The sequence below is a fragment of the Schistocerca americana genome, chromosome 4 (genome assembly GCF_021461395.2).
Source record: "Schistocerca americana isolate TAMUIC-IGC-003095 chromosome 4, iqSchAmer2.1, whole genome shotgun sequence".
In the NCBI taxonomy this organism is placed as follows: Eukaryota; Metazoa; Arthropoda; class Insecta; order Orthoptera; family Acrididae; genus Schistocerca; species Schistocerca americana.
The window spans coordinates 150,926,481-150,943,335 of NC_060122.1; the positions used below are offsets into that span (position 1 = coordinate 150,926,481).

Below are 16,855 nucleotides of genomic sequence, written 5' to 3' on the forward strand. Positions count from 1 at the left end.
CAACCTTTAAATTTGTTATTTACTGTGTAACCAAAATTTAAAAGATTTTAGTACTCATGTGGAGGATGTCACACTTTCTATTGTTTAGGGTCAGTTGTCACTTTTGCACCATGCAATTATCTTGTCTAAATAATTTTGGTCATCTAAATCAGTCATAGTCAACACTGTCCCTACCGCACACTAGTGGGTGTTGCAGATTTCACAATGGGAGGTAGGGGTTTTAAACATTTTCATCAGGTTTTCATAAAATTTTGCAGTAGGTATGAAAGGTTGACTATCACTGTCCTAAATCATTCTGGTCTTCTGATTAGTTCACTAGACAGTATATGACAGCATAACCTGCAAATGGTCTGAGAGGGCTGCTCAGAAATCATTTATATAGCTTCTGAACAGCAGAGTGCCTATAACACTTCCTTCAGAAATCCTACATATTACTTTCGTTTTATTAGATGACATGCCATCAATTACTATGAGCTGTAACCTTTGTGACAGAAAATTGTGGATTCAGTCACACAACTGAGGAAATACTCCGCAGGTACACAATCTCATTAGAAGCCACTTGTGAGGAATGGAATCAATTTGATATCTGGTGTTACAGCATTCATTACTTTGTGTGAATAAAGAACATGATGTATTTCACAAGAATAGTATTTTATGAATCCATGCTGGATATTTGTCAATAGATCACTGTCTCTAAGGTATTTCATAATGCTGGATAACAGTAAAAAAGTAAGAGTTATCAGTCTGAACACTGAATGGAACATAGTATATGTTCCAAAAGTCTATTACAGAGTGTTTCAGTGACATGAGCCTGCAGCTCAACAGATTACTTCCATTTACTTTCTGGTGTGTTGATGTGACCTTTGCAACATCCTAGCCTTTGGCTACAGATCTTTCATATAGTGAGCAGTTGTATAATATTGCTAAAAATGGAAGACTTGTCTATATTGAGTGTCTGAAGCTGCTATGCTACAGCAGGGTATCTACTTCCAAATTACTCATGTTGGTAGCTGTTCTTGATTTGAAAACTGGAATATTTTACCTAGAGAGATGCAAAATAGGAAATGGGGAAGAGAAATGGGCACAAGATGTATGGAGGGTTGGAAAAAGTGCACATTATACCAAGCCCTTGGTTGAAGTAGACACTAGATTGAGTAGAAGATACAATTAACAGAAGTTCAAATTCCAATTGAAAAGTTATCATTATTATCGTGACCACATGAAACTTCTGCAGTGTGAGAAATTTGTGTGCTTACCTTAGTGCCTGGCATGGCATTGTGTCCTTTAGTTTACTCATTTTAAGCTAATACATTAGAGAAAATATCTTTCCTAATGTATTATCACAGTTTGCCCTTTGTGGCTCAAAATGAGTAAACTATAGAAACTACTTTCACCCGGCCATAACTGTGGGTTTTTTAATTGCTTGGTGAGATGACATAGGAACTGTAAATCATTAAATATTAGTTCACTTTGTTACATTATTGAATAAAAGATTTACTTAATTTTGAGCACTTCTTTTCCACAGAATTACTGAGTAATTTACAACTGTCGTTGACTAGCAAAGCGTCACTTAATGCACTAATTAATACGCTATGTAAAGTACAAGTTCCTCAGAAACTTCATTAACTCATTGGTCTTACATTGTGATGTTGATTCCTTCAGATGAGGTCGCAAACTGGGGCAGAGCTCTTGCACACTCAACACTATATTGCCCTCAGCATGAGGATGCTGCTATTCTACGAGGGAGTGCATGTCTTCTGGAGTGTCTCCCATTGGTTGTTATGCATTACAGTGAACCCTCAATAATACATTGACTCATGTTGCTGACCATGGTGTGGCACCGCGATCTCTTGATGATATCACAATTATGAATGTAGCTTACTGGCTACAGCACTGCAAGTTATGAGGGACTTTTGAAAAGTCCGTGCAAAAATAAAAACTACTTATGTGTTTAGGGTAAAAATTTTTTATTTTTCTACTCAGTCTCCTTTTAAACTTACACACTTCCCAATGCTGTTCTAATTTGTTGACCCCTTCTGAATATTAGGAATTGTCCAAGTCTGCAAAATAGCTGTTAGTTGCTGCAATCACTTCCTCGTTTGAATAAAATCTTTGTCCCGCCATTCATTTCTTCAAATTGGGGAACAAATAGTAGTCTGAAGCAGCCAAGTCAGGAGGATAGGGGTGTTGTGAAATGAGTTGGAATCCTATTTCCATTAATTTTGCGACCACAACTGCTGAGGTGTGTGCTGGTGCATTGTCATGATGGAAAAGGACTTTTCTGTGGTCCAATCGCCAGTGTTTTTCTTGCAGCTTGGTTTTCAAATGGCCCAATAATGATGATTAATGTGCACCTGTAATAGTTTTACCCTTTTCCAGATAGTCGATGAGGATTATCCCTTGCAAATCCCAAAAGACATCGCCATAATCTTTCCGGCCAAAGGAATAGTCTTCGTCTTTTTGGTGCAGGTTCTCCTTTAGTAACCCATTGTTTAGATTGTTGTTTGGTCACAGGAGTATAGTAAGGTATCCATTTTTCATCCACAGTGACGAAACAATGCTTAAAGTCCTGCGGATTCTTCCTGAGCAGCTGCAGATCATCCTTGCAACACTTCACATGATTCCATTTTTGGTCAAGCGTGAGCAATTGCGGAATCCATCTTGCGGATAGCTTTCTCATGTCTACATGTTGATGCAAAATATTATGTAACTGTTCATTCGTGATGCCCACAGCACTAGCAATCTCATGAACCTTAACTCTTCTGTCATCCATCACCATATCATGGATTTTATCAATGATTTCTGGAGTCGTAACCTCCACAGGGCGTCCAGAATGTTCAGCATCACTTGTACCCATATGGCCACTCCGAAAATTTTGAAATCACTTGTAAACTGTTCTAATCGAAGGTGCAGAGTCACCGTAATGTTTATCAAGCTTCTGTTTAGTCTCCTGAGGCGTTTTGCCTTTCATAAAGTAATGTTTAATCACCACACGAAATTCTTTTTCGTCCATTTTTTGACAATCACTCGACTTCCTTGATTCACAGGAATACCAAACACCAAGAAATAGACCAATATGGCTGAAGCTTGGTGTGCGTTCCTTCCAAAGATGCTACTAACTAAACATGACCTTGGTACAGCGCCGGTGGGTGCCATCTCTCGGACTTTGCACGGACTTTTCAAATGCCCCTCTTATACTGAGGGAAGTGGTCATCGGTTTGTAGGCATTGTATACTTTCTTTGGATGAGCAGCTAGTCTGTCAGTTGCTCAGCCACATTGCTCAGTGCTCAACCAATCAAGGTACCTCACATGTGTCTCTACCACTCCAGTGATGTCCCTGTTGCAGTTATGTGTTGCTTACTTGAAATGTGGTTTTTAGCAGAGCCAGCAGACAGTAACCAGTCATTCAAAAGAAACTGCAAGAGGTATTTTAAAATCACTATTTTACCACAGTTGCATTTGTGACATAAAAATCAACAGCTAAATTGGAAGAATCAGGTTGCAGAGGTGAGCAGTGCTCGTAATGAACCCTGAACAATAACTGCTTAAACTAGCAGCTAACAACTAGATGGCTGACTTTGCTCCATGGTTTGGAGCATCTGTATAAAGTGTTGTAGGAGTACTAGTAAATATTTTAGGAGGTGGTAGACCTATTTGAATAAAACATTCCACGTCCAAGCTTTATTGGTTACAGAGAGAGAGCTGGTTGCAGAGATAAGTTTTCATTTTGCATTTTGGGACTCTAGTTCTTACGGATTTATTTATTGAATACCATTTTTATTTTTAAGGGCCAGTTTTGAAGTTATGCTTGAGTTGAATTTTTCAGCTGTTATTGTGATTTGTTGACCAATTCTGTTGTATCAGTTAACCATGTCATAAGTATTTACAAATGCCGCATATGCTGATATGGTATTTACGTATGAGTTTTGTAATGCAAACATTGCTGCTGCGTGCAGAGAATATGTTAGATGATTTCCTAATTGCAGAGTACTAAATTCAAGAGTGTTTACTCATGTTTTTACTCAACTGCATGAGAATGGTGCAGTGCCCGGCAGTTATATTAAGTTTCATGTGAAAATGCCGATAAACAGAGTACAGGTCACATGGAAGACAGTTTAGCACTTTTCCTCCTGTTCTGTGTCTTTGACCACTACCCAGCCACTCCTCTATTTGGCAAGCAGACATCTCTTGTCATATACATGTTCAAATGAGTTTTATTTTTATTCTTTTGCCCACATGTTCCACATGTTTGAGGAGCACTCCTCTATGGATTAACATTAAATCCAAGCACATTAACTATTGTATGTGTTCTGCATTATTATTAGATGTACCACGTTCGACGTGCACGAGGATCTCCTTACCGTGTGCCTCTGAAACAAACAATGTATCAAACCTTATTCCAGTAGTTCATGCAAATGATGATTATGATTCAGGATATTTTGGTGTCCAATGATATTTTGGTGCCCAACTTCTGGGTCTTTATCAATCATCCAAACATACTTAGGGATGAGGGTGATTATTAGTGAAGAATTAAAAGTTACAACACAAATTTTCACCCCTAAAATGACACACAAAGGCTAGGGTATGTTTAAAAGTTAAGGCTGGAGACCAAGCAATTCAATTAAAAAAAAAAAAATGCACATCAATCTTATCTCATCGCCTGTGAAAGCAGAGGACAGATACCTATTTAAACATACTGCTGTCCTCTCAACAAAATAAAAAATGTGCTTTGTTAAAATATTGTGTACTGAAAATGAATAGCAAATGTACAAGAGATGGTCCTCTTGGTGGAGTAAGCAGCCATGGATCATGGATAATGTTCTCTACAAAGACGGGTTAGCACTGCTTTGTTCTGTGGTTCTTGTGTTGATAATTACCTGAAGTAGAAGTCACATATTACACATCTTAAATGGTTAAGCTGTGTATCATTTTCATTATTTATAATATAAGATTTTGGAGATAAAAATTCAAAAACGTTGACTTACTTTACCTATTTTCATTTACTAAGCTCTTGTGGCACCATACTCTGGGGCAGCTATTCAATGAGCACAAACAAGTCCATTGCTCGAAATCGTGGCTTGCTCTCAGAAGCCCAATGTAGACAACTTTTAAACAGTTGGACGTACTGTTTAGCCATGAAAGTTGATGATTCATGCAGTTGCTTTATATTGGAAATATTTGGAGGGCTGCCTTACTCTCCCATTAGGATTGCCAAAGGGAGAGGAGTGGTGTGAGAAGGCAGTGCTGACTCCTTCCCTTACCTGTGTAAGCATGTGACACACATAGAAATATTGACAGTGCTTGGAGAAAATGATTGTGACCAAACTGTACTGTAGCAACATCACAGCACCTTTACTCTCTTATTAAGGTTGTTGTCAACAAACAATAACAATTCTGAAATTGTGGTGTACCGAGATATCACACAAGAAGAGTTTACGACAGTTGGTACCAGAAGTACCATGGACGTCTGTCCACAGCAGGAACATTGCTGCACGCAAACCGATAATGCTGCTTCCTGCTCCCTGTGAGCGGCAGTGCCATCAGGAAGAGAGATCCATGCTTAGGTAACCATGAACTAGCAGACATTGTCAGTTCAAGTTGTAAGTCAATCCGAGTCTTGGTAGGGAGTTCTCGCAGAACTTTCGTCATGTCTTCAGCTCTTCAAGTTGTCGAATGAGATAGAACCAGTGCCTCATAGACAAACAGTGATTAGTCTTCAGTAGAAACAGAACAGTGAATAGAATAATAATTTCGGACAGAGACCATCTGAGTACTGGTAGTTGGAACTGTTCTTCAAATAGTACTTCAAGACAGAAGATTAGTTTTCTTCCAACTTTAGTTCAGAGAACCTTATTGAGTTTATGTTCATGGAACTGTAGTCAGCACAAGAGAGAGAGGCTAAACCTGTATTCTACAATTGCTGTAACCAAAGTTACCAGAGTTGAGTAACATATTTCACTACTCACTAATCTGTGTTACTTTCATTGTATGTGGGCTGCTCTAGAATCCATACATCTGTCCTGCTGGGACACCTTTAATTGTATCTTTCAGCGGGAACGAGAGTTTCTTCAAAGTGGACACCCCCAGTCCACAACAGAAATAACAGAAGCAGTTGTAAATACAATACTAAAAGAAGAAGTGACGTATACTCTGCTTTAGTCTGGCGCAGAAGGAGTGAGATGTTCAGCAATAAACATTTTTGACCACCTACCGAGTGTTGGAAATAATTTAATCAGTAATAAAATTAACTTCAAACAAAAGCTGAAATCATATCTGTGTGACAGCTCCTTCTAACTAGAAGAATTTCTGAATATGCAACTCTATGTGTGTGTGTGTGTGTGTGTGTGTGTGTGTGTGTGTGTGTGTGTGTGTGTGCGCGCGCGCGCGTGTGTGTTCTAGAGAGAGAGAGAGAGAGGGGGGGGGGGGGGGGGGTGGAGATTGAACATAATGAAATATAAATAGGCCACTGACTATAATTCATTCTGCAACAATTGTCCAACACCTCTAACACCAAAATTAGCTAACACACTCTTGTTAGGTAATCGGTGTAGTTTCTTGGATGGATGGACAGATAGATAGATGGATAGATAGAGAGGGGGCGGGGGGAGGGGAATACAGCAATTTTTTTCCAGCCTTGTCTTATCTGAGTGTGAGCACCATCTCTAATGACCTCATTATTGATGGAACATTAAATCTTAAGTCTTTTTTAAAAAATATAAATCATATTAGTACAGTACCTAATTGTTTGCCACTGTTTCCCATTTCAGACTGCTACATTGTTGCTTATATATCTGAAGGAGAGCACAGAATACTTTGATAATGGGCAGCTTACTGATCAGATTGAATCATTGCATATCTCTGATAAATCTGAGCTAAGCATCGATTTTATTGGGAGACTGATACTGAGACATATTGCACAGTTGATTTGCAATGCTCATGCTATTACCAAAATTGAGAGTGTGCCTGCTGTTCATAATGTTACAGAGGAAGCTCAAGTTCGTATTGCTACAGCAATATATCCATCTGCCAGTATGATGAATCATTCATGTAATCCAAACATTATTAGTAGGTAGGTGATTAGTGATACTAAAATCGTGTATGTATTACCAGACAGTTATGTTCTCTATTACTATTGTTACTATTATTATTATTATTTGCAGCTTTTATGGTGAATATGTTGTTGTGCGCGCCAGCAGAGAAATTGCAGCTGGTTCAGAAGTATTTAACTGCTACGGTAAGCCATCAGTAACACTCTCAGTAACATTATAGGCTTAACTTTTGTAAATGGTGTTTTTCAAACTATTTTTGGTGGGTTTTGAGAAAAGTTTGAATGGATTATCAAGAAAATGTGAAGATTTGTTGGTAAAACATTGCTCTGCAAATTATTTATTTATTGTTAAATGGCTTTATTTGTAGCAAAGTCATGGCAGCTAAATGAAATCTTTTCCTTCACACAAGTTAATGAAATACAATGTCTGCCCAAAAAACTCTGAGACTGATTTTGTTTCTGGCATGTAAGTGACATCAGCAAAGCAGATTGAACTAACAATTCTGAGCAACAATTATATATTTAACCAGTCAGTTGTGAACAGGCAGTGTGTAGTTGTGGACATGTGACCGTAGTGTATCAGCATTGTTGTGCCACAAATTACTTTGGAGCAATGTCTCTGAATCAAGAGCTGAAGACATTTTCCAGAATGTTTTGAAGAAGAGAAAAGTCTGTGCAAAGTTTGTCCTGCATGCCTTGACTCCCTAACGAAAACCATGATGGATGGACACCTGCTGTGAAGTGATTGAAATGTGAAATGCGGACAGTTTTTTTTCTGGAAAAACTTATCATGGGTTATGAGACTTGGTGTTATTGATACAAACCTGCCACGAAATTGTCATGAAGGGTCAGTACTTTGACAATGTAACTGACCTTCAAGCCAATGTGACACATGAATTGAACAACATTCCAAAGAAGGACTTTTCTGACAGTTTAATTTCTTATACAAGTGTTGTGTGCATTGTACTAAAATGTGGGTAGACTGTATAAAATATCTGAAGCATTAAAACCACCACCTTCACTTTTCTCTATTTCTTATTAATCCAGTCTTGACGGGGTAGATCTTTCCAGATAGGTGTACATACTTCAGCTGTTTTGGTTGAGGGGTGTTAGAAAGGGGATATATAATGCTGGTGGTGGTGGTGGTGGTGGTGGTGGTGGTGGTGGTAGTAGTAGTAGTAGTAGTAGTACGAGGACAGTTCAATAAGTAATGCAACACATTTTTTTTCTGAAACAGGGATTATTTTATTCAGCATTGAAATACACCAGGTTATTCCCCAATCTTTTAGCTACACAACACTATTTTTCAACGTAATCTCCCTTCAATGCTACGGCCTTACGCCACCTTGAAATGAGGGCCTGTATGCCTGCACGGTACCATTCCACTGGTCGATGTCGGAGCCAACGTCGTACTGCATCAATAACTTCTTCATAATCCGCGTAGTGCCTCCCACGGATTGCGTCCTTCATTCGGCCAAACATATGGAAATCCGACGGTGCGAGATCGGGGCTGTAGGGTGAATGAGGAAGAACAGTCCACTGAAGTTTTGTGAGCTCCTCTCGGGTGCGAAGACTTGTGTGAGGTCTTGCGTTGTCATGAAGAAGGAGAAGTTCGTTTAGATTTTTGTGCCTACGAACACGCTGAAGTCGTTTCTTCAATTTCTGAAGAGTAGCACAATACACTTGAGAGTTGATCGTTTGACCATGGGGAAGGACATCGAACAGAATAACCCCTTCAGCGTCCCAGAAGACTGTAACCATGACTTTACCGGCTGAGGGTATGGCTTTAAACTTTTTCTTGGTAGGGGAGTGGGTGTGACGCCACTCCATTGATTGCCGTTTTGTTTCAGGTTCGAAGTGATGAACCCATGTTTCATCGCCTGTAACAATCTTTGACAAGAAATTGTCACCCTCAGCCACATGACGAGCAAGCAATTCCGCACAGATGGTTCTCCTTTGCTCTTTATGGTGTTCGGTTAGACAACGAAGGACCCAGCGGGAACAAACGTTTGAATATCCCAACTGGTGAACAATTGTGACAGCACTACCAACAGAGATGTCAAGTTGAGCACTGAGTTGTTTGATAGTGATCCGTCGATCATCGCGAACGAGTGTGTTCGCACGCTCCGCCATTGCAGGAGTCACAGCTGTGCACGGCCGGCCCGCACACGGGAGATCAGACAGTCTTGCTTGACCTTGCGGCGATGATGACATACACTTTGCCCAACGACTCACCGTGCTTTTGTCCACTGCCAGATCACCGTAGACATTCTGCAAGCGCCTATGAATATCTGAGATGCCCTGGTTTTCCGCCAAAAGAAACTCGATCACTGCCCGTTGTTTGCAACGCACATCCGTTACAGACGCCATTTTAACAGCTCCGTACAGCGCTGCCACCTGTCGGAAGTCAATGAAACTATACGAGACGAAGCGGGAATGTTTGAAAATATTCCACAAGAAATTTCCGGTTTTTTCAACCAAAATTGGCCGAGAAAAAAAATGGGTTGCATTACTTATTGAACTGCCCTCGTAGTAGTAGTAGTAGTAGTAATAGTGTGAGTCTGTTTGCACTGTGACATTACACACATAAAGCTATACCAAAATATAGGAGCAACAGACACTGCTGCATTACTGTTGTACTCACCAGTTAAGCTTGGTGCTGTCCTAACTGTCAACTCAAGGAAACACGTGCCCATGAAAAGTACGCTTTATTGGGTCATAGTGACATAAACATGAATACAATGAAAGTAGCGTACACGTCTCGAATGCATTTAACAGTAGAGGGCCCAGAGGCTCATGCACGCCCTTGTAGAGAAGCTGTCCAAGTCAGGTGTTGCTGGTGTAATGTTGTGTGCCCACAGTGGACCAGGTGACGTTGGTTGGTGACTGGACTGCCCCTGGCAGCCACCTCAGGTAGTTTTGGGTGCGCTGTTTGCATGTCAGTAAGCACATTTCATTTGCCGTAGTGGATGTACATAACCGGCAGGTTACTGCAAGTGCCCAACAAAGTTAGCAAGAAGCAGACATTTAACAACAGAAAGTAGTTGCTGTCTTAAAGTGGTGTGCTTGCATGCAGAACTGTGTTGTCACAGGGCAACAGTTTGTGATTCCAGAGCAGCAAACTGACAATTATCAATACACAAGATCCAAAAATCGTTCATGTTAAAGAACCAGTCAGTAGCATAAGAACAAGAAAGTTGCAGTACATTGTATACTGTCACACTGAGGCTTATTAGATGGCAATGAAAAGCAGATTTTGTAGCCAAAAAGAGCATGAAAATTAAACAGACAGGAAAGACTCAGTGTGTCATATTCTGCAATGAAATGTATTATTAACAAAATCAAACAATGGAAACTCCATGTAGGAATATCAACAACGTAAGAAAAGAAAGGTAGCTACTTACCATAGAAATAATATGGTAAATGCAGACAGGCACAATTAAAAGACACTTATATATAAACTTTCGGCCTCAACCTTCATCGGAAAAAGAGAAACACATATCATTCATTCAGACAAGTAAGCACACCACACACCCACATGACTTCCAACTCCAGCAGCTCAGACAGGCCCTCTTGCCTGAGCTGCCAGAGTTGGTGGTCATGTGTGCATGGGGTGTGCTTGCGCATGTGAGTGAATGGTGCCTGTGTGTCTCTTTTTCCGATGATGGCTAAGGCTGAAAAGTTGTGTGTAAGTGTCTTTTAATTGTGCCTGTCTGCAACTTAGCATGTTATCTTTATGGTAAGTAGCATTATTAACAAATTTAAAGAATAATTAAGTTGATCCAATAAAATTTAATGCGACAGAAAGACCTGAAAAATATCTCGTGGACTACTTGATAGTGCCTGATGGACCGAGTAGAGAAGCAGGTGCCATATTCTGCTTGAACACTGGACATGACTTTTTGGCTCCCCATCTGCAGAAGATCTCCATCCTGCCATCTCCAGAATATGTTTTGCATCACAATATTCGTTCAGTCTTTAAAAGGAGCATATAAAAGAATGAACAAAATTAAGTGGCTGTAATTCAAACTTAACAACATTGCATTAGGAAGCAAGAATGTGAATGACAATAAGTCATGTGCCAGAACATTATATAATAATAATAATAATAATAATCTACAACAGAAACAGTGCTAGTAACACAGTGAAAAACAGTTATTAATCATTTATTAACCAATTCTTGGCTGAATTAATTTTCACTTTTGAATTTTACCAATCAGATATTTATTTGTTCATTGTTATTTATGAAATGTACTACAATATGATAAACAAAAAAGTAAATGAATACTGTTGCCTAAACGCAATGTAGATTAGGATTAGATACACACATACAAGCTTTATTTTATTTACTGCCATGTATTTCACTTAAAAGTGTGATTTGCGTAACGTGACATATATGTTACACCTTCTTTTGCTTAAATTATATTATTTGTTTAAATTATATTATTATTATTATTATTTATTCCATGGTAAAATCAGATTTATAGTCATACATTCTCAAAGAAAGTGTGTTGGAGAGAAATAACTTAGCCACAGCCTAGGGGATTGTTCCCAGGGTGAATCTATCTTCTAGAAAATTTACTCGGTAGATATATGCAGGACAGCTTCTGTGAAGTTTTTAAAGTAGGAGAGAGATAATGCCAGAAATGAAGCTGTGAGTTGTGCCTGGATAGCTTAGTTTGTAAGGTATTGCCCATGAAAGACAAGGCTCCAGTTTTGAGGGCCAATCTGTCCCATAGTTTTAATCTGCCAAGGCTCCTCAAAACAGCACACATTCCTCCACTGAGTGAAAGATTCACTGTGAAAACAATCCGTTGGCCACACAAGGTGAAGCTTTGTACATCTACATGCCATTTTTTTTTCCAAAGAAATGTTTGGTATGGCAATGGCATGCAGTCAAACTAATCATAGAACTAAATTTTGATAGCACATATTACCCTTTTTTCTTGTTTATTTTTTACACCTCTATACATATGATAGTACATGAATGCATGTGTATTTTAAGATTTACATAGAAACAGAAGTACAGCTCTAATTAGCCAAGATAACTGGTTTCAGCAAACTACATTGCCATCATCAGATCTTCTGCAGTACGTATCACTGAATCTTGATCAAATGCTTATTATACCAAGTCATATGACAGAATGCTACTTCATGAACATGAGAACAATAGTGTATCAGCAAGTCAAGCAGAAAAGAACTATTATATAAAACAGTGTACATATTGCAGTGATTATACATGCTCATGTTTGTACATTAACAGAATGAAGACTGAACCATTTCAGACCAGATCAAACTGAACCAGAAAATCTCAAACATTTCATGTTACCTACAAACATTGTGTCCAATCATGTTAATTCAGCATGATGAGACTACACTGTGTATTTCCGTTTTTGGTTACAGGAGACTGTGTTATGGATTGTACAACACTGTTATGTTATTGTCTTGAACTTGCTTACTATTTTCAAACCCTGATCTTCCTCTAAAAGTGTACCCCTTCAGGCTTCCTCCATTACTAATTTAACTGTTACTTGTTGCTTCATGACATTTCTTATCAGTCAGTCTCTTCATATATTGAAGTTGTCCTATAAAAGTACTATCCGTAGTTTTGTGTAAAATTTCTCAGAGGTGTGTTACTATTTCCTATTATTATTTACTCTAATCAGAAAACAAATACAGTATATGGTAATTACCATTACAAACAGATGAAAGAAAGAATTACTAAACTACACCACTCTCAGCAAAAATCTTGCAACCACAACTGCACCCAGTGTCACAAGCAAAAGACATTCAGTGCTAGATGGAAGCATAGCGGACAGTCTAATAGGTGCTCCATGGTATGTGGTTCTCCGCAGTCACAGTTGGTGATATCCAAATATTTCTGGAGGTTGCTGCTGGATCTTCCAACTCCAGAATAAAGGTGACTGAGTGACCACCACACCATTCAATTCTGTTCATGCCGAGGTGTGAGGGTTTCTGAAGGAGGAGGTCAAGTGGAGTTATTCTAAAAGTCGAGAGACTTACAGTTGTTTTCTTTCTGTGGCCATTGTCACTTGTAAGACTGGAGTGTTCTTGAGGAAACTTCCTCTGGACCTCAACCTTGGAGATGCTGGAATGTGTCAATGTAACGGATGGTTTTCCCGATGAGCTTGATTTGTTCTCTCCATATTGTCAGTTACTTAATGATGAATATCTGGTGGCTCTATACCAGCAAGTTGGAAGAGTTTTGAAAGTAGTATAGGTTTAAGACAACCTATACTAAGCCTACACATTTTGTTTAGTTCCTTGTACACTGTGTTTGCATAGGTGGATTTGTACCAGACTGGGCACATGTACTCTGCAGCACTGTAACACATTGCTAGTACCACCATTCTCAGGCTTTGTGGACGGGAGCCGCATATGTTACCAGTGATCTTGTGAAGAATATTATTTGTGGCTTCCACCTTCATTCTAGTATTCTCACAATGCTGCTCATAGGTCAGAGTATGGTCCAGAGTGACTCCCAGATATTTTGAAAGGTTCATGTTTACTAACTGTATCCCCTGCCATGTGATGTCAAGTTTATGATGTGCCTGATTGTGCTTAAAATGAAATGCACACAGTTGTGTTTTAGTTGGCATTGGATGAAGTTAATTGTTAGTGTAATAGGCACTCAGCTCCCTCAGTGTGTTTGTCAGATGGGCTTTAACGTCTTCAGAGATTTTTCTTGACTTACTATTGCCAGATTATTGGTGTAACTCCTTGTGGTCACAGGAAGTACTACTCCATAGACTGGAAGGTGTACTATATAAGCAAACCATACAAAAAATTAGTCACCCCCAGAAAATGACACGTTAAAACCATCTAACACTATTTCTAGCCTTGACAATAGCCTCAGTTTGGTGATGATGAAAATCTAAAAGTTTCTTCAAGTATGTCATGTCCAGCTGAAGCTATCTATTGATGATTAGAACATAAAGAGCCACCAAATTTTAGGGATGTTGAGTGCTATGTTTCAGCCTCTGTTCCAGACAAATCCACACATTTTGAATGGGATTAAGATTGGATGCTTTAGTGGGCCACTCAAGACGCAGCGGGTGCCTCAATGTTATCAAACCACAGCTGCATGCACGCAGCCCTGTGAACACGGCAGTTGTCAGTTTTCACAGCATATTCATTATGAAGATGTAGAAGAAAGGGCACTGAACAGAGCATCCTGGTTAACGTAAACGAATAGGCCCAAGTCATGAAGTCATGGTACAAAAGACACTCCCCCCCCCCAGAACATCATGGAGCCATCTTCAACTGTAGCTATACCCTCCATACACTATGGTATAAACGTCTTATTTGGGCATTAGTGCATTTGATGCTTTCCATAATTTGAAAAGAGACAAAATCATGACCCATTCGACTGCGGAACATGAGTCCAGGCAGGTGCTGTCCAGTTGCTTTGTTGTTCAGCTCTTTGAAAACAAGCAACTTTACATGCTGCCGTGAGCAATGGTTTTTTCCAATGTACGCGACTCCAAATGTTCATTGCATGCTGTTACTTTTGAAATGTTCATTCAGTAACATGTTAGTTGGCATTCACTGACAATAGCAGTTCCTATTGGGTTATTGATTCGGTATGTCTTTTGTCTCTGTTCTCTATCAGTTAGGATCATTTTACTACCACTTTTCTTTTACTGTGGTACATGGTTGCAAAAGGTTTCTTTTAGACACGTTGGACAGTCTGCATTCACGTCAAAACATGTTAGCCCTTTCTGCCATTCTGTCACTTCTCCATGTAGACCAATCTTAATGTGCTGTTTTCCATACAGTGGACTGACACTTGCACACTACTTCACTGTCATGACTAAAGTCAGTACTGGAGAGAACATGAATACTTGGTAGTTGTTCTAGACAGCCTGCAGTGTTCCAAAGAGACCAGTGTGCTCTATTAAGGGAATGACAAATATTTCATCTGTGAGCTTTTATACATAGGTGTAAAACTGTGATGGTTGAATTGTCTCATAAAATGTGATTTGGCTTGAGAACTAAGGCTCATTTTATCCATGGATTTTATAGCAGAATACTTAATATCTATGTCTTTTGTTGCTAGTTTTCCAGTACTCGCTTGCAATGCGAGAGATAGAAAAATAATACTGATTTGTGTAGGTTGTTCCTGTTCATTAAACTGAAAATTGAGTGCTAACACAATGTGCTAACATCTGCGTATTGGAGAACACTTTATTGGATACAGTTACTAAGACTTAGATGTGTAATAAGGTTTTGGTATGCATATACACTTGTAATATTCTGAATGTCATAAGGAGTCGATAAAAAGTTAGATGAATTGTTTGACAACAAATATTGGGTTGGTTTATAAGTTCATAGTGGTTTGGTTTTGTATTTTGGTATTACAGTTGCTGTGGATTTACTTATTGGTTATCATTTTTATTTGTAGTTCACTGTTGCTATTTGAATTAACATATTACCATTTTTCAAACCAGGATGGTATGTAACAATAGTATGAAAACGAAAGTTGCTACTCGCCATATAGCAGAGATGCTGAATTGCAGATAAGTACAACAAAAAGACTGTCACATGTCACAATATAAGCTTTCAGCCAACAAGGTCTTTGTCAAAAAGATGATAGACGCGTATACACACACACACACACACACACACACACACACACACACACACACACACACACATGAGACTGCAGCCTCTGGCAGCTGAAGCCGCACTGAGGTGTGGTGTAACCATCACTACTGACATTTATTGTAAACAACTGATATGTCTTGCATTCAGAATCCAAGAACAATGACCAGGAAGACTGTGTGAAGTGATGCCACCCCATGATAACACCTGTCCACATTCTGCTTGACTGACAAAAAACACACAGGAGTTGAGTTGGGAAGTCATTCTGCACCTATCTTATTCACCTGATTGTGTGCCTTTAGAGTTTCACCTTTTCCGCTCTCCATCAAACAACAATCAAGGAACATTCCAAACATGGCTCAGTGAGTTCTATGGCTCAAAACTGCAAGATTTCTACAGTCCTAGAATCGAAAAGTTACCCCAACATTGGCAAACTGTTGTAAATAGTGGAGGTGAATGCATTATTGATGACTAAAATCTCTTGCTACATGTATTTGTTATGTTTATTAAACTTATGGAAAATGCTATGAACTTATGCACTAGCCCATAATACATTATCATGAAACCCATCTAAAGTTTAATCCATGCATTTTCCATTTCATAATTATTTGATTTTTTTATACAGGACCACATTTCAGACGAATGCCACTGAAGGAACGACAAGAAATCTTAAAGTCACAGTACTTTTTTAGGTGTTCTTGTGATTGCTGCACAGATTCTGCTATGATTGAAAAAGAAGTAAGTATTTTGATTTGAATATGTGGTATATTGTGAAGTTCAGTTATCTTTTTTGTTATAACGGTTGATTTGACCTTTTATTGAGACTTACATGCATGTTGGGAAGAAATCTTTTTTTGCTTCCATAGTAACAGAATGACAATTGTATCCATATGAGGTGTTTTACATTGGACAGTTGTAGAATGCTTTGGGTATCTCACGAGTTTGCGTTGGAACTATGGTATATGGTACACAGGGTGGGCACAAATATGGAAACACCAAGAACACATAATATTATCATGCTTAATATGGCATAGGCAAACCATTGGCTATCAGAACAGCTTCCAGTCATCTCAGAATGGATAAATACAGTTCATGCATGGTTTCCAGGGGATTCTTATACAATTCTCCTGGCAAAATAATAGCAAGCTCAGGTAAATGTGATGGAGGTGGATAACGATCAC

General features: G+C 39.0%; 1 protein-coding gene across 1 annotated transcript in view; it reads left to right on the top strand.

Moving 5' to 3' along the window:
- The window catches only part of LOC124613317 (SET and MYND domain-containing protein 4-like), a 119,481-nt gene that overhangs the window by 80,643 nt on the left and 21,983 nt on the right, over positions 1-16,855 (top strand). The window contains exons 7-9 of the mRNA XM_047142014.1: positions 6,769-7,070; positions 7,162-7,235; positions 16,300-16,412. Coding sequence (XP_046997970.1) covers positions 6,769-7,070; positions 7,162-7,235; positions 16,300-16,412 — 489 coding nt within the window. The remainder of the gene's footprint in view (positions 1-6,768; positions 7,071-7,161; positions 7,236-16,299; positions 16,413-16,855) is intronic.